The sequence below is a fragment of the Seriola aureovittata genome, chromosome 6 (genome assembly GCF_021018895.1).
Source record: "Seriola aureovittata isolate HTS-2021-v1 ecotype China chromosome 6, ASM2101889v1, whole genome shotgun sequence".
Lineage (NCBI taxonomy): Eukaryota > Metazoa > Chordata > Actinopteri > Carangiformes > Carangidae > Seriola > Seriola aureovittata.
The window spans coordinates 884463-909342 of NC_079369.1; the positions used below are offsets into that span (position 1 = coordinate 884463).

Consider the following 24880-nt stretch of genomic DNA (forward strand, 5'->3'; position numbering starts at 1 on the left):
GATGTCACTTCTTTACTTTTACTTTTCTTTGGGCAAATATTGGAGATTTTCTCACAGATGTCCACAGAAGTATTTCCACAGAAAGTGACTAAACTTATTGTTACAACATTTCCTGGAAAATAAGGGCTCACAGTTTTAATTATGTTCATGATTCAAAGAGAGGAAACACTTCATCTCCAAACGCACCGGATCTCTTGTCAGTCCCGTGCGCCTGTCGCGCCGTGCGCAACCACTGGGGGCGCTGTGTGTCCGCGCCGCTCTGCCCCTGCTCGTTGAAAGTTTCCATGCATGGAATGGAGCCGATTACCCGCCGCTAGCAGAGGGAAGAGGGCTGAGCCTTTCAAGCTGCTGGGGGAACTTGAAGAGAGCAGGGGGAGGAGGACACGAAGGATTGGTATAACAAGGCTGTCGATGTGCAGCGCAATTCTTACTCCAAGCCTTTGAACCAACACGGATGAAGAGGAGCGCGCTCCATTCATTTCGAGCGCAGGCAACTTTACTTTCTTGAGTCCGTGGCGCGGGTCCGTTTTCTACACAATACTCTTCTATTTTAAAAAAAAAGAAAAAGATTATTTTAAAAAACTGAAACACGAGACAACGAGACAGCAACACATCCGCAGCTTCACGCGACCTCCTTGTTTTGGGAAGTTTGTTTCCCTCCCGTGCAGTCGCATGACATTTCTTTAAAGGACTGCAGAACCTGTCAGAGTTTCTTCACCTACCGCGTGGTGTGGGATTTAGAGCTGAAACGGGGAGTTCTCAAATGCAAAAGTACATGTATGAGAAAGCGATGGCCCAAGAGACAAGGAACGGAGGAAGCTCTACGTTAAACAACAACAACGGTGTTGACACCAGCAAGAACAAACTGTTGGTAGCGCTCGACATCTTCTGTCTTCTACTTGGTAAGTTTCTACTGGAGTTAAATCTCCTCTCTGTTTCCATATCAACTGTTCACTTTTTACAATCTCACATCAGCTGTTTAGATCAACACTAACAAAGATAAACAACAAACAAACAAATAAATAAGGCAGGACCCGCGCTTTCTAATGGCTGCTAATAAAGGCCTTATCGTTTTAAAAGTATTGGTTGTTATCTGAGACCACAAGACAACTTCATCTGCAACATCCTCTTATCACCACACACACACACACACACACACACACACACACACACACACACACACACACACACACATACATGTCAGGCTTCCACACTGTTTGAAAAGCGCAGTTTACACCCTGCAGCCTGACGGAGAGAGCACGCACACACACACACACACGCACACACACACACACACACACACACACATGTGTACCGGCACATTTATAGACTGCTCATCAATACAAGAGAAACGTTGACATTCAGTCACTGACTGACACGTGTCTGGGTTTTCTCTCTGTCATCACATGATGTATTGATCATTTCAAAGTGCACACAGCAGCGGTGCAGCTATGGGTTGATGTTCCTGCCCCCTGCCAACACGCCCGGGGCACAAACGTTTTTGAAGTGCTGTAACTTGCCCTTTTACCGCCCCTTTAAATAGCCCGTGCCCCGGTAACCTTGTTCATCTGACCCTGAACCTCCAGAGGTGCCATTCCAGCCCGAGCTGTCCTTACATAGAGATGTTACATGACTGTGGTCGATCGAAGTGTAATTAAAGTATTGATTTATAACTGGTCAAACTGTCACTGACAGTGGAGGGGGGGGGGATCTGCTCCAACTGCAACTTGTTTGTGATGTGGAGTTTTCTGTGTGTGACTTGTTATTCTGCAGGCGTCCAGTCCAGATGCATTGTGCTGTGTGTGTGTGTGTGTGTGTGTGTGTGTGTGTGTGTGTGTGTGTGTGTGTTGCTTTGATAGCTGGTTTGTTTTTTGGCTGTTGTCACTGTAGCCCAGTCCTTTTAGTTTCCAGCTCCAGTGGCCCCCCTTTCTCTCCTCTCTCTTTTCAATCCCTCCGTCTCTCCTTTCTCTCTTTTAGAAAAGGATTATGGGAGTTGTGCTTAACTTCTACACATTCTCCCCCAGAACCCTGCAAATCCCTGGCCAGCTGCCCCTGATCACTCCACTTCAACTTTCTCTCTCTAGCTCTCTCTCTCTCTCTCTCTCTCTCTCTCTCCTCAGCCCTCGTTCTCCCTCTCTGTCCAGGGGAATGCGTGCAATAATTGCTTAAGCATGTGTTGTGGCAGGGGAATGCCTCTCCGATCTAACGGGCAGGGATGGGGAAGCGGCACCCGTGGCTGACCCGGCGTTAGAGGAGCAGGTGGGGGCCACATCGATAGCTCCATGTGGAGAAACCGAAGCATCAACAGTAGAAACGAAATGCACCACATCGGCACACAGGAGCCGGAGTTTATTACCCAGGATGTTACAAATGGTGCAGATTAACTCTGCTGTGTCATAGCAGCAGCTCTGCCCGACACACACACACACACACACACACACACACACACACATACACACACACACACACACACACACACACACACACACAGTTTTCCAGTGCGTTTATACTGGTTTGCTTATTAAAGAACCTCAGTCAGAGATTCACTGTTTCATCAGCTCATAAAGATGTAGATGAGCTTCGTGCATGTGGAGCCAGTTTCCTGCATAAAACAACTTCCTTCAGTAGTAAAAGCTCTACAGTCAGCTCTTCCTCTAAGGACACGCACACGCTTAAACACACACATATACACACAATGCATGTAAAGCTCACAGATACACACACACACACACAAATGGTCACACAGACTCTCCTTTGTCATGCTAAACACAATCTGGCAGCCCAGTGATGATTGGTTGGCCCACTTCAGTGGTTTCAGGAGGGGTTACACATGGGGTGTTTGGTGGATGCAGGGACAAAGGGGGGAGGGTGGGGGGTTAAAAGAGAGAGGGAGAAAGAGCAGGAAAAGGGGGGGCGGGGGTTATCAGGAGGGTCCTGAATGAGGAGCAAGGAATGTGGGTGTGTGGAGAAGAATGAGAGCTTGAGATGTTGAATGGGTTTTGTTCTGTGTGCATGTTTCAGAGAGAGGTGTTGTACACTGCACAGCTCGTTAATGCAATAATATCTCGTAATTAGTTCCTATCTGCCAGCTGGTGCGCACACACACACACACACACACACACACACACACACACACACACACACACACAGGCTGCTCAGTGACACCTCTCTATAAGTCGTCAGTCGCAGCCTCGGGCTGATGCCTGTGTTTGCATAAAGGCCGTCTGAGGCCGTCTGTCACCACACACACATGAGGACACACTAAAGACGGGCTCCTTCCTCATGTTGCTCTGATACTCAAGATTAATGATGCAGAAACACAGCAGGATCAGAGTGATGATGAACAAACAATATGAATACACACACACACACACACACACACTCTCTCAGCTGCTGAGTTACAGTCTTCAGTTTTGGCAGCTGAGCACAAGCATCATCTGCTGATTTCCCTCTGGCTCGGGTTCCACTCCCTCTGATTTAGCAGCGCTATAAGGAGCACACGCACCAGCGCCATACACTCCCTATAAATACACGAGCTCCACCACAGACTGAGGAATCTCATTCTTCCCTGTCCCTGCGTCCGTCTCGTGAACGCGGCTACGCGCTGTCGGACAGGCGGGACGGTTCGCTGTCATGCGAATTCAAGTGGATGTTTATTGTGAAAACACTTTGTGCGCTGTGGGGAAACCGTCGCTCTAAAAGCGGCTTCACCTAAACCCTCATTATGTTTTGCACAATGCAGGAGGAGATTATATATCGTGTGCGTTTGCTTGTGTTCATATACATTCTGTCTGGGTCCTAGTTTGACGCCTTTTTTCTTTTTAAATATAAACGTGGATCATCCAGAACCGGCTCCGCTCGCTTTCAGTCAAGCGCTGTCTGCGTGTTGCTATAGCAACCAGCCACTCATATATATTATTATAAGTCCGTGGATGTGAGCTGAGTCGACCCCAGGACTTCTTCCATCAGCGCTCGTTGCTCTCACGTCTGATGTGTGATACAGTCAGGTGTTCAGGACCGGATTTTCAGGAAGGTCGCTACGAGCAGCAGAGAGAGGAGTGCGACATTTTGGCCCCGAGCGGATCAGCGTCATAACCAGCTCTGCAGCATTCACCCTATATGTCTTTACCTCAGCTCCTGCCTCCCCATTAGCTGCTATAGCGTTACAGCACTCAGTCACACAGCCCCTCATTAAAGCCGCAGAGGTTTAACCTCTACCTTCCCGGGCCTCTTCGATCCTGAGCCGCTCCACAAATATTTTCCAGAATTTCTCAAATTCTTCATCTGGCTGCAGCGCTGCGGTCAAAGACTCTTGATGTGACATCTGGTCCAATTTCTGGGAGTGAGTGAACCAGGGGGCATGGAGTGTGTGTGTGTGTGTGTGTGTGTGTGTGTGTGTGTGTGTGTGTGTGTGTGTGTATAGAGTGGTGCTCAGGAAAGGGTGGGAAACGGAAAGGTAGTGTCGGTCGGAGGTAGGTGTGGTTGTGAAATGAAATCCTGTCTATTTTTTTTTTTTTTTTTACCTCACAGACCATTTCCCCCCCCCCCCCCCCCCCCCCCCCCGAGCCGCTCTTCCTTTATTTACACTGGGTTGAGAGACATGACATGAAAAGACATTGGTAATGAAAGAATTAAACATGATAACATTACGTTGGTGTAGTGTATGTGCAGTTATAGATAAGTACACTGTAAAATTCAGTGTGAAATACTAAAGGCATCACATCTTCATCTGTCAGAGGACGCCGTCGTTCCAACAGCAGCAGCTCAGTACCACTGTTGAAAAGTGTGATCCAACATGGAGAGGGAGGCTCACACACACACACACACACACACACACCCAAACACAGGCTCCCATCCAAAGCTGTTGACCTTAATCTAAAGGCAGATATTCTCAGGGGTCTGTCTGTGCAGAGGAGCCGTGCTGCTGGATGCAGATGCACAAAGAGAGACGGAGCTTCTTTAAGAATGAATGAAGTAGATGAGGTTGTAGAAGCTGCCGTGTGTAATCTGCTGAAGAGACCTATTGAAGCTGTTTGCATGTTCCCACTGTTGATGCTGCTCCTCAGTCTATTCTTCTGTTTGGCAGATCAGGTCAAAGGTCAGGCAGAAAATAGACTCATATGGGACAAGTGCCTGCAGTGCTCTCCGTATGACATTTCCTGCTCTTACACTCAGCCGAGGGCTTCACATTCAATACACATGCACACGAGGAATATGTAACGCCACGTCCCAGGATTCACCTCTGACCGCGGCTGATATGAGTGTGGTATTTACAATGTGGTCACATCAGCGGATGCGTGTCTCTGCGTGCGACCTGCAGCCGGCGGCGGCCTGTGGTGGATGTGATGTGTGTTTGTGTTTGGGCTGCAGGACGAGGCGAGGTGAGGGCTCTTCAGAAGGTGAGGAGCGTCTTCTGGCACAAGAGCATCTTTGTATTATGTAATAAGATAAAGATCAGCAGATGTTCATGACAACAGCTGCAGCTGCAGGGCCAAGTGCGTGTGTGGATGTATACTGTCATATGTGTTGTGATGGAGAGTTAGTAGAGGGATTGTGGCCAGACACGTGTGTGTGTGTGTGTGTGTGTGTGTGTGTGTGTGTGTCATTTCCAGCCCGTCATTGTGACATGTGGCCAGTTTCTGCTGGTGCAAGAGTTAAATGACAAACCCCTGTGGTTTGTGTGTGTACGCCTGGCTGCAATTAAAGGTGTGTGGGTGTGAGCGTGTGTGTGTGTGTGTGTGTGTGTGTGAGCATGTGTGTGTGTGTGTGTCCCGTGGGGTTTACGAGGGAGAGGGAGCGCCCAGACTCTGTGGCCTGCAGGGCCTGTGTATGTGTATGCTTATGTCTGCAACGTGTGTGTGTGAGTAGCATGTGTGAGGCATCTGTGGCTCGACTGTGTGTGTGTGTGTGTGTGTGTGTGTGTGTGTGTGTGTGTGTGTGTGTGCCCCATGTGGTTCCCTGTGGCGAGGGCATGGGTTTGACTGATGTGACTGTGTGTCTTGATGCTGGTGCAGAAACACACTGGTCCGTCACTGTCCTCCTCCTGACGACGCACCAACAACAGCTTGTCGTTTATTTCTTCACGACGGTCGAGCAGTAAAGTCTCCGTCTCTGCCGCCTCTCATCTTTGATTACAAGCCTTCAGGTAAACACCCTCAACCTGCTCGTTTAGATCAGGGCAGATTGCTGGGCAGCACCCTGCTGTAAACCTTTGTCAGCGGTGCTTCCTGCATGTGTTTCAGCTTGTGTTTGAGTTTGTTGTAAATGAATAAATTGTGTGTGTGGGCAGAGAACTCCTTCATCAAAATCTCTGAGGTTTCCCTCCTCTTCCTCAGTTGTCTCATTTTCTGGGTCTAACTGTGATGATGAGCTGCTCTCACTCCTCTGTCCTCCCTGCTGTTACACAGCAGCTCTGTCTGTCACTTTCTCTTACTACATTAGCCACACAATCCTCTGTATTTGTGTGTGTGTGTGTGTGTGTTGTGTGTGTGTGTGTGTGTGTGTGTGTGTGTGTGTGTGTGCGTCCAGAGATGGGGGGTTGGGGGTCAGGGAGATTTCACTGTTTCGCCGGGAACAATGCCCCTTTTGATGCATCTCGGGCTCTTTGTTTCGCTAACGAGGACCAATGGGCCGGTGGCAGACAGAAGGAGGACGAAATGGAGGGAGGGAAAAAAATGAATGAGGTTGAGATGAGAGCCTCTTCACTGGCACTCGAGGCTTGATTATCTGTCAGTGCTTTATGGCCGTGGCTGCTCGGAGCTGTGGTTGACTGGGTCGTGGGCTGTAGTGCTTATCTGCTCAGCTGTGGCCGGCACTGTGGAGTAATCAGCTCAGCATCTTTATTGGCGCTGGCCTTATCTGTGCCGCAGCCACTGAGCCCTGTCCTGTTTACATACAGAGAAGAAGCTTTCCTAGAAAACATAATGCACAGCGTTCTCACACCGTAGCTCTAATTTAGCACCTATTGTCTCAAGATAATGGCCGTCCCACGCTGATGTGCGGGGACGAGCGGACACTTAGAGGGACGGACCGCGAGGAAAGGAGGAAAGTTAGTGAGTGCGGCATTATCCAGACAGAGGCGTCAGGTTTCAAAGACTCCACAGCCCTCTTCTCCACAGCCTGGCTTTTGTCCCAGGGGGTAATAATGCCATTATGGCAACAACAGAGAAACGCCCAGCCAGCCACCCGACCAACCAACCAGCCTGATCTGGCCCCTGGGCACTGCTCAGGTTTCCCCCCACTGCAGCAGCTGTGCGCTCGTCCTCCTCTTTTCAAGCGACAGCGCGGCCAAGCGCGAGGAGTGTCTTGATGAGTTGTAACTGAGCTTTTTAAAACACATTATAAATATCCTCATGCCTCCTCTACTTGCTAATGTGGACCATGACAGTGTTAAATCCAACCTCTCTTCAAATGTGCCTAGAAGCCAGCGGCGGCAGCGTGCAGAGGCTGCCCACGCAGGTGCCTGCTGGTAAAGTCCCCAGAGACTGTCCCAACAGATGCCTGTGTGTAGAAGGCATTTATTCCTGTGAATAAAATCTCTCTGAGTAAGCACATGCTTCAGCCAGCGGCCCCCCAGTCGCTGCAGCATTCACACAGAGGGGGAGAAAGGGACAGGGATTCACTCTGTACACCACTCTGCTGACCTCAGCCACTCCTGTGTGTGTGTGTGTGTGTGTGTGTGTGTGTGTGTGTGTGTGTGTGTGTCTGTCTGTCTGTGTTTGTGTATTTGTGAGCTTTGTACATGTGTGAGACACATCAGCAGCTTGTGGAAACAAAGAGCCAATATCTGGAGCCACACATCTGTATCAGTGTACATATGTGTGTGTGTGTGTGTGATTGTGTGTGTGTGTGTGTGTGTGTGATTGTGTGTGTGTGTGTGTGTGTGTGTGATTGTGTGTGTGTGTGTGTGTGTGTGTGTGATTGTGTGTGTGTGTGTGTGTGTGTGATTGTGTGTGTGTGTGATTGTGTTGTGTGTGTGTGGTGTGTGTGTGTGTGATTGTGTGTGTGTGTGTGTTGTGTGTGTGATTGTGTGTGTGTGTGTGTGTGTGAGTGTGTGTGTGTGCGTGTGTGTGTGTGATTGTGTGTGTGTGTGTGTGTGTGTGTGTGTGATTGTGTGTATGGATGAAGCCCGGCTGGTTTTTATGGAGCCGAGTTTGTTTATTTGGATTGCGAGAGCATTTTGAAAACCCTTTGTGGTCGACAACTTAAAAATGTTTGAAAAAGGCTTTACTGAAGCTGCCAGTGGAACCACAGTAATCCACTTTAACACCCACATAGCCACACACACACACACACAACCACACACACACACACACACATAACCACACACACATACACACACAATCACACACAATCACACACACACACAATCACACACACACACACACACACACACAATGCGTCACACACAGATATATAATTGGCAGTGTTACGGTGACAGTTGTGTCCTGCTCTTGTATGCTACAGAATAATCCTACAGCTATGTCACATCCCTGACCTCTGACCCCTGGCCCCCGTGGCTACTGTCATGGACCTCCGCTAACCTCTGCACTCTGCTCACAGATGTCTGGAAGGCCACACATACTCGTCCTCTCGGCTGCAGCGACCTGAAGATGAAGTTGAACAGTGTGTGTGTGTGTGTGTGTGTGTGTGTGGTGTGTGTGTGGTGGTGGTGGGGGGGCTCACAGTGCCGCATGGAGCTGGACGTGTGACAAATTTCATCACGTCCGAAGCATCTGCTCCACCGGCCGAATTTAAAGCCCCAGAGGTCGCAGCACGTTGAGCTGACTGCTGCCGAGTGTAAAGTTACTCTATATATTTATACCAAGACTGAGACTGAAGGATGTTGATATAAGTCGTTAAGACTCTGCTTGCGTGTTGCCCCCGAGCTGCTTCCTGCTAACAATGTCTACCAACGAGCGGAGCTGGACCTGAGCCACTCATTCACTCTGATCCCTCGTTCTTATCACACACACACACACACACACCACACACACACACTGACTTGTTGCTGTGAACAGAGCTGTGCTAATTCATGCAGGTAATCGAACAGAAACATCCTCTCTCTCTCTCTCCGTGTCTCTCTACACACACACTGTCACACACATATCGAATGACCAGCACGATATCTGTACATGCTTCTTTTTATTGATGTAGGCCACTGCAGGGTGTCCTTCAGACACATATTGTGTTGCAGGGTGTGTGTGTGTGTGTGTGTGTGTGTGTGTGTGTGTGTCAAGATCTGACTGATAGAAGTATGTCAAGAGCGTCCTCAAAACACTCGGAATGGCCTGATAGAGACAAGTGAATGTAATGGATCTGTACATGTCATAACACACACACACACACACACACACACACACACACACACACACACACACACACACTGTTTGACTCACTCCATCACAGATGCGGCTGCAGCTGTGATTATTTCTTCATCAATAAAATACCCGTCATAACTTTCTGAAGCCAAATGCAACAAAGAAAGACAAAGATATGTAAGTTACAGCGATATAAAACTGAGAGAAGAGGCTCACTCTGACGTCTGAGCAGAAATCTAAAGGAAATGACTAAAGTTATTAAAATCATTTCAGCTCTAATCACAAACACGACGCACACTCTTCTAGTTCTTCATTCTTCTTCGAGTTTGACTGGTCGCCCCCCCCCCCCCCAGCCTCCGCCCTCTCTAACCCTCCCCTGAATTGTCCTCTGTCTCGGTCCCACTCCTCCTCAGGACGGGTCACATGGCGCGTTTGAAAGACAGGAGCAGGAAATCCTCCATTAGACCAGACCACAATGCCTCTTCCTCTGCCCCGCTCCGCCTCCCATTCACCCTCCCGCTCTGCTGCTGACTCCTCCGGCTCCGTCACTATAATCACGATATCATTCTAATTCTGCTCTGAAAGCCACGAAAGCCCATTAAAATGTCAATAGAGCTGCGAGAGGGTCCTGAGAGCGGGAGAAGGGGACGCTCGCCGCTTCAGGCTCAGCAGACACGCAGGTGTTGCTCTGCAGGGAAATCAGCGGCGTGTCAGGGGGAATTAACCTCCTGAGCGCGGCAGAGCTTTAGCTGGCGTAAGAATAGCTATTGTTTCCTGTTCTGGCGAGTACAGTCTGTTTAAGATGAGAGAAAGTGAGAGAGCGGTGCTGATCCTCACCCCGCAGCACCCAGGAGTATTAATGACCCTGATGGATTACTGCACAAAGCAAATCCTAACAAGTTCAACAAGTGCAGCTGATGAAAGACGAGTTTTTCCTTTAAGTCTGAAGAAAATATAAAAGTAAACTCAGTCCTGTTCGTCCAGCTAAGCTAACCGCTCGCTCGCTCGCTCTCTCTCTCTCTCTCTCTCTCTCTCTCGCTTCACCAAATTTAACTCCAAAGCCAATCAAACGGGCGCGGGCTGGATAATCTGTCACACAAACAAATGCCAGCATGCACACACACACACACACACACACACACACACCATGTATAAACACACGTGGACATACTTTTGTGCAGTGATTTCTAACAGGCAGTGGAGCGTGAACATGTGAGTGGATTTACGGATGGAAAATAAGTACAGCACACACACACACACACACACACACACACACACACACACACACACACACACACACACACACACACTCAAAGGCCTTGCCATGACCTCTGCATATAAACACTGATTCAAGCAACCAAAGAAATGCCTCCCTCCCTCTCTTTCTCTCTCTCTCTCCCTCTCTCTTTCTCCCTCTCTCTCTCTCTCCCCCTCCCTCTCTCTCTCCCTCTCTCTCTCCCTCTCTCTCTGACCTGTGGTAAGCGTCTCCAGCGGTCTGCAGTTGTTCTGCTCGTGACCTGAAGAAGTGCGTGACAGGATCTGATAAGAGAAATAGAAGTGTTCCCGAAATCGCTGAGCCACCCACTCAGGACGTGTTGTTTCTCCTTCACGTTCTCTCCGTTCAGAGCGTTTCAGGCTCCAGTCGTTCTCTGACGCCGGGTCCTGCTGTTTAAAAGCTCAAGGCTCATTGGCTGTAACAGCAGCGTGGGTCAGCAGCTGGACTGAGCGGTGAAGGTGCATCACTGAACGTCACCGACCTCATGACAGAGCTTGTAAAATAGTTTTTTAATTCACTGACGGACCAGGAGAGTTTGCCAACAGACCGGCCCTCCTCTTTCTCTCTCTCCCTTTCTGTGTTTTATCTCACCCTCCTCTGACACTCCCCCATCTCTCTCTTCCTCACCCTGTGGGTCAGCGGGCCCTGTGAAGGTCACACTCTCTTTATCCCGGCGCCATAAAAGAGGTCATATTTCTTCTCGCCGCCGTCTGCAGACGAGGCTCAGATGGGCCGTGGGCTCGGTGCTGGAGGGTGTTCTGTGCTGAGAGGTTGTGGTATGAGGAGAATGCCCACATACCAGGCTGGGGGGGGGGGGGCAACACAAAACAGCCTGGCATCTCAAGGCTGGGCAGCGTGAAGAGAGGTCGCTTCATTCAGCTGCTTCAACTTCTGAGTTTCCCATGGTGCTCTCTGATCGGTTTAGCCGCTAAGCACCAGTTTGCATGTGTGTGTGTGTGTGTGTTTCCCATGTCTGTTAAGCTCATGACCTCCTTTCACTTCTCCTAATTAGCATATGAATCCGCCCCCTTCACACACATACACACACACAAGTAGGCCAGAGTGGATGGAGGATGGAGGGAAAATGGAAAAGGCGAGTGGAGAGAAAGTTTGTCCACCCAGCCGAGTGTTTACCCAACACAACCCAGTGTGTGCACAAACTTCAGCTGTGGCCGGGTTCAGCGGGGCATTAAGCTAAAAGAACAGCAAACGCATATCTGCAGCATAATCCGCCCATCTGAAGCCCTGCAGACGTCCGGCCCTCGCTCACCCGAAGATAACCCCGTCCGCTGTGTGGACAGCCTGGTTCTCAGACACCACCAAACCCCCCAGTGCAGCCCTGTGTGGGCCCTCCGGCAGCCTGTCGGGCCCTGGCGCTGCACCCTGTTTGTGCAGGTGTCTGCCTCGTTGACCATCCCATCAGCTGCCCTTCGCTTAACCACTGGAGAAAGAGGCGGCGAGGAGGGAGGGAGGCATGGAAACATCAAAACGGCAGAAAAATGCTGAAATCTCTTCACGCCATTTTAGCGGCTTCATGCTGGTTTTGAAGTTTTGTGTTCAGACGAGAAGGAGAGGAAGAAGAAGAGGGAGTTCAGTCGTTCACAAAACAGCCTCAAAGTCCATTTAGTAGGTGTTCTGGAGCTTTAGATCATATCACATGATCTTCATCAACAGATGGAGTTTGCCCACAGACATGTAGGTTTTCAAACTTCTTGTTCTTGTAAGTCGAGTTTCGAAGTTCCTTCTTGACCTCAACATATTTATTTATTTTTTTGTACATTTAGGAGACGAATTTCATCAGGATCATTTTCTGTGGTCACGAACCACAACCACCACGCAGACGAATGACGGGACAACAGTGATGTTTTTTCCAGTTTAGCCGTATTAGCCTGGTCTGAGTGTGTCTCATTGATCCGGCCGACACCTGAGACAACACCGTCTCCTTTCAAGTGGGAGTGGATGTTGAATCGCCTCAGATGCATAAGAGAGTGTGTTCTGAGGTTTTTGAGAATGTGTTCATGCGACTGGGGAGGGCGGTGTTTTCCAGGACAGACGTGTAACACGATCTCCCTCTCCCGTCACGGGTGAGACGACAGACGCGGTTCTCAGCCGCATTCACGAGCCGATCTCTCACTCTGACCCAAATGTCAGAAACCTCTGTGATGTGAGCCAACCACACGAGCCGCATGTGGGACTGTTTCCTGTGCAGTCTCACAGCGAATGTATGTGTTGGTGTGACTGTGTGCGGGTCTTCAGCTCCATGTATTCATGAGCTACTACGGTCGCACGTACAGTTTACACGCCAAACACGCTCGCATGCGAAACATGTTCCAGAGTTGGGTGGGCTTACTGTTTTTCTTTGTATTCACACATTTTAAAATCCCTCAAGGAAAACTGTGAAAGTCCCCGGGAGAGTTTACACGGCCGTGTTTGTATTCTTTTGATTTGGAGATTTGTATTTATTTTCCCTTTGTCAGAACAGTGTGTATGAACACTGGTGTGTGTGTGTGTGTGTGTGTGTGTGTGTGTGTGTGTTTGTGGCTGTGGAAGTAAACAACTGAATGAATATAGCCGACTGGACCTGTAGCTGGTTTGTCCGTTTGTTGTTGAGGTGTTTGTATGAACTTCCTGTAGATCCTCATCTACCTCCTGTTAAAGGAAGTGTTTGACATTTTGGGAAATGGGCTTATTTACTTTCTTGCCAAGAGTTAGATAAGAAGATTGACACCACTCCCATATGTGTTTGGTAAATACAGAGGCCAGTTAGCTTAGCTTAGCTTAGCTTAGTGTAAAGACTGGAAATGGGGAAACATCTAGCTTCACTCTGCCCAAAGTTAAAGCTCCATGTTTCTTCTTCTTCTGTGTTTTATTTGAAGTGTTGATCAATCAGAAGATATAAAAACCATCTCAGTGTAGTTTTACATCTCCTCTCTCAGGCTTCTCTCTGGAGCTCTAGTAACAACAGGTCTGTGAGCCAATCAGAAGAGAGGAGGCTCTGAGCCTCTCTTCTGATTGGTTGACTGTTTTCTGAGTGATCCAATAAAAATATAGCAGATTTCAGGTAAAAACACTCAGAGAAACCAAATCCTGCAAGGTTTGGATGGTGGGTCCAGGTGGGCGGGGCTTGGTGACTGCTTTGTTGTGACATCACAAAGTTCCAGAAGTCCTGACGGCTGGTTTTAAGGCTCAGTTTCTGAATACAGGCTGTGTGCATTTCTCTGTGGACTGAGGCTTTGATACTTTCACAGTATTAATATAGAAGCTAGAGCTGATCTATAATCACACTACACATGGACACAGACCTTTACACTGGAGGAGCTTTAATGAAGAAAATATCTGTGTGCATTTGTTTAATCTTTACAAAATACAGATGTTGTTGCCTCTGGACAGAGTCTGCTTGTCTCTCTTATGTTCAGCAAGAAATCAAATCAAATCATTTCCCAAAATGTCGAACTATTCCTTCAACATTTTCAAACAGTCTTATCTGGAATGGCACTCTCTTCCCTTCCAATCCATAACACTAAACTCCTCACAATGTATTGACATAGTCCGTAAGTTGGTGTGTTTCCTTTGTCTCTGATAATGGACCCCTGGCGCTAAATGTCAGTGTGTATTTGCTCTGTGGGGGGGGGGGGGGGGGGGGGGGGGGTTCTGAGCAAACAGCCTGTTGAACGTTAACATGAGCTCACACACACTGGGATTTCTTTCTGTCTCTTCATGTGTTTTGACGTGATATTCTTTCCTCAGCTAGCAGGTAAGTGCAGTCAGTGATATGGCTTATGTATGTGTGTGTGTGCGTGGGTTCATACATCCATCCATATGTGTGTGTGTGTGTGTGTGTGTGTTGTGTGTGTGTAGCTATGCTGCCCAGCCTGGTTCTGCACCGCACTTCTATTCGTCCGTACCAGAGGGGTCTGTACTGCAGTGACTCCAGCCTGAATTACCCCTACAAGAACAGCACCGTCCCCTCCTCAGTGCTTATTTCTGTTGGGTTGACACTGCCCGCGGTGTCCGTAAGTCCCCCACCTCCCCCCGCCCCCCCCCCCCCCCCCCACATACATACACACAAAGAGTGTCAGCCCGGGGGAACACTGAGGGCAGAAACAGGGAGGGCTGGAGGTTCATGGCGGCGGCTGCGACGTAGTGGCGGCGCTCCGGGAGAGTCAGTAAAGTTGATGTGATATTAATCTCATGTCACAGTCGCATCTGAAAGTTTGTCACTACTTTGCTCTAAGCTGCCCGTACATGACACCCTGAAGCCCCTCCCACTTCTGCGGTATCCCATGATCCCCCGGTGCCAGCATGCTCCTTGTGCTTCGCTTGTTCTCTCTGTTTATGTCTGTGTCACTGACCTGGTGCTTTTATGCTTTTTCTTTCTCCTCTCCCTCCTCCTCTCTCTCTCTCTCTCTCTCTCTCTCTCTCTCTCTCTGTGTCTCTTGTAGCTAGCCTGCCTTTCCTGATCATTGAGACTAGCACCATAAAGCCGTACCAGCGCGGGTTTTACTGTTCGGACGAGTCCATCCGCTTCCCCCATAAAGACGGAGACACCATTAGTGATGCTGTGCTTTGTGGTGTTGGCATTCTTATTGCCATCTTCTCTGTAAGTCACACCTCCCTTTGTTTGCTTCTTTTAGTCTCATTTGTAACTCAGACTCTCAGCTAACGTAGAGCCCTTCATCAAAACGTCTGAGTGGTTTCTTGTCATGCAGTATTTTCTAAAACACTCCAGTGTGTGAATGTCTAAATGTCTTCCCCCTCCACTCTGTAATGTTCTCTTCATCATCCCTTCCTCTTCTTCCTTGAGTCACCAGCCGTTTGTAACGGCCTGTTGTTTTATTACTTTGCTAATCGACCAAGTGGCCCTTGGCCCCCGCAAGCAACATTAGGAAGTGTGTATCTGTGTGTGTGTGTGTGTGTGTGTGTGTGTGTGTGCTGACGCATGCACGCCAGAGACCAGAGGGATTTTACGAGCTCCCGGTCCATTCTCATACCCTGCGCCGTGACTCCGTGCCCTCTGTGCGGCGCACGTTACCGTGGGTGACTGTGCGGCTGCTCTCTCCCATGCCCGCAGTGATAGCCTGAGGCGCGTCTCCGGTCAAGCCGCCATTCCCACGACTTGACTCTCGCTCCGGAGAGGGAACAGCAGATTAGAGGCGGGGGTCGGGGTTAGTGGAAACATGTGATAATGACATTAGGAGGGGTACGTGTGTGTCAGTTACTGCCACGTGGTCGGGCTAGATGATCTTTACAGCCCCCAGACTCTCAGTGGTACGCCCCCCTCATAAGTTCCCAGACTGAGACGTCGCTTCACCACCGTCTCCTCGCCACCAGCGTGGTGGGCACACACACACACACACACACACACACACACAGTGTACCACCTCGGCTCCTCTGCTCATTGGAACCAGGAGTGTGTGTTTGTTACTCCCCTCACATGTTCACGTGTGGGCAGAGCTGGCGTGTCTCACACAGCTGTGTTCCATTAGTGGCGTCTCCTGCCATGCCGACACCGTTCCTTTAAAGCACACACGTGCACGCTCAGTCATTCAGGCGTGCACACACACACACACACACACACACACACATATATGATGTATATGCACACATATACATGCATTGGTAGCAGATTCCAGTTGGACCTCTTGTTTGTCTCCACTGTGAGGGAAATCCCACTGTGAGAAACACAGTTAGACAGAGTTCCATAAGCACACACTCTGAAGATCCAAATAATCCCATCAGCCACCTCCTGAGCGCCGCGGGCGAGGCAGAGGAGGGTGGTGTATCTGTGGCAGAACGCGTCTGCTCTCTGGATGGCCAGATAAAGAAGGGGAGGAGAGAGGTCTGAATGCAAATAGTGACAACACAAATAAACTTCCCCGGCCTGTATCAGCCTCCTGGGGTTCTAATCTCCCGCTCACATCAGAACAATTCACTGACAATAGCACACACACAAATAATACACCTCCATGTTTGTTTCTCCTGGCTGTGAGCCTGCCAGCTGACCACCCAATAGGCAGGATAGGTGTGTTTATCAAGCCTAACAACACACACACACACACACACACACACACACACACTGAATGCTCCTGCAGTAATAGGATGTCTGGGGAACACCGAGGCGTCATGTGTGTGTGCATTTACAGTCAGTGCCGGGTGTCCACCGGCTCGGAGGTGTGTTCCTGAGAGACAGGGTGAGGACAGGCAGAGTGAAGCCTTGTGTGGACGGAGGAAGGAAAGGGAGATGTGGTTAGTGGTGGAGAGCGGCAGGTCTGTCAGTCACGTACCCCAGGTGGTAGAGATATGATTGACATCCCCCCTGCCTCCGGGGATGGCTTGGTATAAGCCCCCTCAGTGCAGACGAAGTCTTTTCATGGGGCCCAGCGTTACTCAAAACCACCTGTAAGGAAAACCCGAGGATCCAGGGTTCAGCTCTCGGTTTCAGCCTCGTCGCCTCCTCGTATCAGACAATCATGATTTAGATATTTACCCAGATTGTTTCCATTGGTTTCATATTTTCCCCTTTTCCATTGCCTTTACTCTCATTATCCTTCATATCCCACATAACCCCCCCACCACCACCACCACCATCATGTCACTGAGCAGAGCGTCACCACTCCTCAGTGATCTCACATCACATCCAAACTGCCGGACGGAAAGGCAGGCCATGCTCATTCTGTCTGTCTGTCTGTCAGTCTCACTCACTCTGACTCTGCTGTCTGTCCCTCACACACCATCTCTTCTCCACCCGCCACGTCAGCCTGCAGTTACATTAGATCTCCTGCATGAAACACACTCAGACGTTACTGTTGTACTGCATGGTTAATCTCACTGCACGGTACGACTGTACGATCTAACAGCATCAAACAAACACATCTTCTCCTTTAGATTGTGATTGGGGAATGCTTCAGGATTCACCAACAACATGTGGGAACCAAGTCGTTTGTTGGGAACCCTTACGTCGCAGCCCTCTACAAGCAGGTCAGTGCTTTTCACATTATCACATACACAACTGACCGTTTGCTAAAACCCGCTGTCCAAGCTGCGTGAATGGACTGTAGTAAGAGCAACTCTCTGTATGCTGCAAGTTTGGATGGTGTTTTTATTTTTAACCCTTTCCAAAAACCAAAACTACAAGAGCTAAAGTGCAAGGACTGGATTAATAGTGCTCTTGTCTGCTCTCATGCAAACTAAGTCACTTCACAGGCCGAGTGGCTTTTCATGCTACATTATTTTACAGAAGTACATCCAGTGTGCAGTGTGGTATCAGTGTGCATGCTACTACAGGCTAATGTTAGCAACTCCGTCCTGCGCTAGTGGATTTTTAGCTAACGGTCAATTATAAGCATTTACACCGGTGCCATGTCGAATCTCTGACGTGTGTCGTCTGGCAGATGGGCGTGTTTCTCTTCGGTTGTGCCGTCAGCCAGTCGTTCACAGACATCGCCAAAGTGTCGGTGGGTCGTATGAGACCACACTTCTTGGACGTGTGCAAGCCGGATTTCTCCACCATCAACTGTTCACTGGGATACATCACCAACTACACCTGCGCCGGTAGCGAGAGTGACGTTCAGGAGGCCAGGTGCGCTTCAACACCAGGACATACTGTACATTATATATCTATATCTATATTTATATCTATATATAAACTGACTGAAGATCATCTTTCTCTCCACAGGAAATCCTTTTTCTCAGGACACGCCTCTTTCTCAATGTTCGCCATGCTCTACCTGGCTGTAAGTAACCGTCACACATTCACATTCATGCAGCACACACACCGAGAGCCACACAAACACACACTGTAGAGGGAGTCATGGAAATAAGGCCGGGCTCTCATCTGGGGAAGAAAAAAAACACAACATTGTTCCCATGCACTCGTTCCCTCCTCTGCTCCTCCTCCTCATTCAGTTCATGAAGAGTTTTATTCTCCTCTTCACTCCTCGGAGAGACGGGTGGATGAACTCCACCTGTTCTCTTCAGAGCAGCTGCACACGCACTTCCTGTCCTCTCCCATTTCCCTCCATCTCTCTCTCCACCTGTTGTGGGTGTCTAGTTGGGCTTAACACCCTGGAGGCACTTCATGCTTCAAACAGTCTAATCACACACACACACACACACACACACACACACACACACACAACACACACACACACACACACACACACACAGACAACTGTCATCTCCTCCTCTGTTTACACACCACACTTTCATGCTACACTCAGAGTCAGGGGATGAGGGGGAGGAGAGTCATTGTTTTGGGTCTGGCTAGCTCGGGTTTGGGTTTCAAGGTGGTCCTGGTTCTCACGCTGGGCTGACTGCTGCAGCTCTGGTGTATTGTAGTGTATTGTCATGCAGTGAGAGCTTGCAGCGGGTATTTCCCAGCCTCTGGTTGAACCTACAGCTGCACTCTGGTCAGCCCGAGGAAAAGAGATGAATAAGAAGCAGAGAGAGGGAACGGAGATGTGCTGCGTCCAGACCACAGAGCGACACAGAGACCAGTGTTCCAGCTGCGGCGAGCTGCGGACCCGAGCCAGAGGAGGCGGCTGCAAACAGAACGAGGGAGGAGAGGAGGAGAAGTTTGTAGCTGATGTTTTGGAACATGAAAACCCGCCTGAAACGAAATCCCACAGTGGCAGCGTTCCTCGTGGAGACAGGAATCTGCGGCTTGTTTTGTTTTTTACCAGCTGAAAACAGTCATGTGACAAAATGTTTTCACTCACAGAACCTCCCTCCGCACTTCGAGGAAACACCCACAATCCAAATTAAAAATCACAAGAGCATGAATCCAGATCGCCAATAAAAATGATGTCAAACTATTCCTTTAAATTATTCTCTTTCTTCCGATGGAATGACGGAGTGATCGAAGATTTGACCATTCCTTTCTGCACTAGACATCACCGTCCTCCTCCCCCGTCGCTCGACCACGTTAAAGGGTGCCCCCCCCCCCCAGTCATCTGCTAATTGGCACTGTGATTTTGAAGCACTTCATTTCCTGCAGAGCCGGTGTGAGCGCTGCGTCTGTGACTGATGTGGTCTGAGCTGAGACTCAGCAGCCGACAGAGAGGACACACAGATAACTGGCACAGTTAGCTAACACCGCCGCCACAGGCCAACACGTGTACGAGTGCATTCATGCATCCTGCTGAGCTGACACGTCCACGCACATACTGTCCGGTGGAGAGGAGCCGGAGGAGCAGAGGCTGCATGTTGTTGGGTTAATAAACCAACATGTTTGTTCTATAAATGGTTGTAACCACAGCTCTGCCTTTGTGCCACAGCGAGCTGTGACCCAGAGGAGTGGAAGGGGAGGGGGCAGGCGTGTCGACCGAAGCCTCGCTCTCATTCTTCCTCACTTTGTTGTGCTGGCGTGTGTTTTCTTTCTTTTAACACTGACTTGGAGTCAGAGACGGAGGGAGAAGATCTCACTGGAATGAGCTGGATTCCTTCACAAACCACCAGACTCTGTGTCGCTCTCGTCTCCCTCTGTCATGGGAATCTGCCGGGACTCCTTTTGTTGTCGGGTTTTATTGTTGTTTTCCTCAGATCGAACTGTTTAAGACACACAGCGAGTTTCTGGGAAGAAGGCTGAAATGCCTGATTCAAAGAGGAGGCAGGCGTTGCACTCTCAGAAGGTCATTAACCCTCTCAGCCGCTTATGGTGACTTTGCTTCTGTTGAGTGTCATGTTATGTGGGTTTACTCGCGGCCCTGCAGTCAGATAGGCCGAGTTGATTGGCGTGTCACTGTAGTTCGAAGCTCTCTTTAAATTGAGAGGTTCAGGCCGCGGTGGACGTCAGACAAGAAGTACTTACCAAGAGTCCCTGCCACCCGTCACCTGAGAGCCGCTGCAGAGGAAGCCTGAAGTCTAAACATCCCTGCCAGGGAGGAGAGAGCAAGACTGGAGGGGATGGGAGGGATCGCTTCCTTTGCTTCCGAAAGGAGAAGAACAATGATAGAGTGTCGTAGAGGAAGTGTGAGCGAGCTTTACGTCCACCACACCTACCCGGGGCTGGTAGTGAGCGGGGGCTGCTGGGTGGCGCTGCGGCGGTCTGTCGGTATTGTTAGCGTAGCCTGATTATAAGACACAAGTCTGGAGGTTTGGGCCGGGCAGACCTCGGCTGAGGCCGGCCCTCCCAGGCCTCCTGTCTCTGGGTGTGAGAGACAGGAAGTGAAGGGTATGAGTGGTGCAGAAACACAGGATGTCTGAGGAACCTGGGCCGACCTCACGCTCCGCCTGGAGGAAACCAGGATTTTGGTATTTGTGCTAGTGACTTAAAGTGACCTTGGACTTAATTGTTCCTGTTTCAGTTTTCTTCAGTCTTCATCATGAATCAAAATGTTTTCTAGCTGTGGGGGGGGGGGGGGAGAGGGGAGAGAGTTCATCCCAACAAAGTCTGGAAACATGCAGATTACATGCACATACTGTATGTGTGTGTGTGTGTGTAGCAGTGGCTCTCTGTGGCCTGCTGTTTTTACAGCTGGGGTGTTGGATCAGTCACATCCGGGTCTCAGGCAGCACAGTGTGTGTGTGTGTGAGAGTTTTGCCAGTCTGCCCACTGATTCAGTCTAGACCTCTGAGACAGTAATAATACACACACACACACACACACACACACACACACACACACACACACACACACACTCACACAGCAGGGTTAAAAAGGCAATACAACATTTTCATGATATTTCAGCCAGGTGTGTGTTCAGGGTTGGGGGGGCGGAGCCATCAGTAGAATGATATGGATGACATGTGACCTCACCTGTGTGTTCTCCTCTTCTTCCCGCCTTCTCTCTCCAGTTCTATCTCCAGTCCAGGTTCACTTGGCACGGCGCCCGTCTGCTCCGCCCGCTGCTCCAGTTCACCCTGTTGATGATGGCATTTTACACCGGCCTATCACGCGTCTCCGATCACAAGCACCACCCGACTGACGTCCTTGCAGGCTTTGTGCAGGGAGCCCTGGTGGCCTACTGCATAGTGAGTGCAACACAGAAACACAAAGACACACACACACACACACACTGTCTGTGACGTGCACCTTCTCTTTACCTGAGCGACGGGATCCCACTGAGTTTCCCTCCACGCTCCCTCCTTCCACTCCTCCTCTTTGCTTTGGCTGAAATGGAGCAGGCAGTGAAGTGAGGAGAATCTGATTCCCTTTAATGAATAACACATTGCTTAGAGTCAGGAGTGTGTGTGTGTGGTGTGTGTGTGTGTGTGTGTGTGTGAATCCATGCTCTGCAACCTTCTTCACTACTTCTGTGACACATCGTCGCAGCAGTTGCCAGATGATTTTCGTAACCCTGATCATTACACTAAGCTGCACGGAGCCAAGGAAAATTGAATTCGGGTTGAGAGGAAAATAGAGGGAGTGTAAAAAGAGAGAGAGGGAGCAGGGGGAGAGAGAGGATTAGCCTTTGAAACAGGAATGAGGCTGTTAATTATTTTGGGTTTTTTATTTGGCGGCTCTGGTTCTATCAGCACAGCAGGCTGCAGCTAAACTCTGCTGCCTCTGGGAAAAGTATGGAAAGACACACTCACACACACACACACACACACACACACACACACACACACACAAGACCTTTACCTTTCTACAGGGTCCAAATCATGAACGTGGAAAAGATTAGATTCATAAAATTCAGCAAGACCTTAGTAGTGGCGCCTAGGCAGATCTTGGCACAGCTGAAATGCACACACACACACACACACACACACACACACACACACACACACACAGCAGGGCTCTTGAATACCAGGATTACTGAAGGATCCAAAATGAACCCTGAGCAGAAATCAGAGCAACAATAGACAGTAACAGTCAGCAGCTCCTCCGCTGGGCGTAGCTCCTGGACGACTTCAGCTTTGACAAGAAAAAATAAAATAAAATAAAAGAATGTTTTCAGGAATATGCTCAGTGTGTGAGCCTGACCTCTGCATGGGCAGATCTGGCAGGAGGAGCGAAGGGAGGGAAGTGACAGCAGAGAGGAGCCTTGTCTCCATCTTGGCTCGAGACGAGTGTGGGCTTAATCCAACTCAACTATTCCACCACCCTCACCGAGACAGCTCCACACACACACACACACACACACGCACACACACGCACGCATACGTAGTCAAACCCCTGCCGATCACGGCGCTGAGGTTACTTTTACAATCCATGACGCCCCTTCTGATTGGCCCGGTCTCGGTAGAGACACACATCTGTGAGCACTTTAGCTCGGCTGTTGGAGGCTCTCCGTGAGCAGCGGAGCAGAAAGGACCTGACAGGAAGATGAGTGGAAGCACCAGAGAGGAGGTAGAAAGCCTCTGTGCCTCTGAGCTGCCAGCAGTAAGTACTAAATCAAAGTGTGAACGTCTCTAACTCCCGAGTTAACAAGTGCAGAGGTTCAGTCGTTGTTCTTTTAAATGTAAAGTTTGAAATGGAAGAACAGAAGCTCGAGTTCACACTTTGAAATCATGTCAGAGGGAATATTCTTCAGCACTCTGGGATGTTTCCACTGAAACAGTCTCGTTTTCTCATGAACAACGTCCGGACGTGATTCTTCTCTGCGTTGTCTGGAGTTTCACACTCGCAGCAGGAGATTCTCTGCGTCAGACGCAGTCTCACCAACTGGAAATGCTCTGATTGGTTCAGGTGAGCGGTGGCGTGCAGGAGGCAGGAAGGAAGCTCCTCCAGGTAACGTCTCCATCAGTTCAGTACGGTGGCCCAGAGAGCTCGACAGACAAAACACAAATCAGAAAACATCTTCAATATGAAAACAATCTGAATTTTATTGATTTATCTTTCTATTTATTTGTATATTTCCAGCTGTTTTACTGATATTTTATTCTATATTTTCATTTTAATAACTGACTTTTATTTATTTTATTTCTACTTTTCTTTTTGGTTTTATTCTCTTCCAAACATCTCCTCTATTTTATCCTTTTATTAGTTTATCTTTACTACTTTTTATGTGATTTTTAATATCTAACTTTCCATTTATGGTTTGATTCACCACATACATTTGTTTTAATATTTTTTATTATTTTATCTTTATTACTCTTTCTTTATCTTTGCTTTCCGTCGTCAGGGTTTTGTTGCAGTGTGTTGAGCTCTCAGGGCCACCGTAGTTCAGGGGTCGCAGTCTAATCAGATGTTTTTATGACGCAGACACAGTTGATATTTAAGAGCCCCATGGCACCCTGGGTAACGTGGTCCATTCATCAGTCTCCAGACACTGACACTTGTCACAGACACAAAACGTCGGTCTCTGATGTGCGATCGTGAACGTCACATGATGAGTTTTATGACCTTGTGGAAAAGTTTCTCCTTTCCAAACACATTTCAGTAATTGTCTGTAGAGAAGTGTGTTGTTGCATGACTTTATTGTGTCTGCTGCTCCGCGTTTCCCCAGGCTGCAGTTTACCTCCTCGCCCCCCCCCACCAGCAGTGCCAGTAAACGAACAATACAAACCAGGGACAAGTGTGGACACGTTCACGTGTAGTGACGTGTCAGACTGAGCATTTGTGGACTTTGCTGTGAGGGAATTGTTGAATTTAACCCGGTCGGTGAACTTGATGATGGATGGTGTCTGAGTCAGAATATGTAGATGTCTGTTTCCAGTCAAACTGTGTCTGCAGGGCTGCGATCCAGAAAATGGAGGGAACCACGACAGGAAGTGGTCCCTCTGTCCTACCTGGCGCTCGCTATCAGACGCAGTGACCCAGTTTCCCTCACGTGTCAGGACGAAGGTCATGAGGAGTGAAACCTGCAGGAAGCAGCTGTCGGGGAGAGAAAGCTGGTGCAGCGCTCGCTTGTGTTTTCACAGGTTCACTGTCACCGTGAGGAGAGGGGGGGTCAGGAGGAGGAGGAAAGAGGATTCAGTCCGTCCCTCGCTCCAGTTTAACCACACATGGACACGGGGGGGGGGCTCAGATGCTGAAGCAGTGTCTGTGTGGTCAGTGAACTTGTGTGGAGGCAGGAAGTCGTCTTTATCTCTGCACAGACACAACTCAAGTCAAATTCACATCAAAACACAGTTGTTTTTTTTAAAACCAATGCACAAATACAGTGAAACCCTGTGACACGTGTCAGTATGTACGCTGTGATCAGGCCTCTGTTCTCTCAACAATATATATTCAGTGGCATCTTTTGACCTACATTGGTGTGAGTGCAGTTACTGAGGTTAGGCTGCATATTCATATATTCCTCCGTGGTTTCATGTGCGTGCAAACAGTCAGTGTAATTCTTTGATTCGTTAAAAGGGGGTCTGGTGAGAAATGTGCTGGTTTTTTCTTAAAGACATT

The 24880-nt window shown here is 49.2% G+C and overlaps 1 protein-coding gene across 2 annotated transcripts in view; it reads left to right on the forward strand.

The window, feature by feature from the left end:
• Positions 1–247: 247 nt before the first annotated feature.
• plpp3 (phospholipid phosphatase 3) overlaps positions 248–24880 on the forward strand; it is a 28517-nt gene continuing 3884 nt past the window's right edge. The window contains exons 1-6 of one of the 2 annotated variants that reach the window (XM_056379167.1): positions 248–902; positions 14455–14609; positions 17482–17574; positions 17988–18175; positions 18272–18329; positions 21391–21567. In XM_056379167.1, the coding sequence (XP_056235142.1) occupies positions 764–902; positions 14455–14609; positions 17482–17574; positions 17988–18175; positions 18272–18329; positions 21391–21567 (810 nt within the window). In that variant the 5' untranslated portion in view covers positions 248–763. Of the gene's footprint in view, positions 903–14454; positions 14610–15038; positions 15197–17481; positions 17575–17987; positions 18176–18271; positions 18330–21390; positions 21568–24880 lie in introns of both variants that reach the window. The other variant, XM_056379166.1, reaches the window with a different exon arrangement.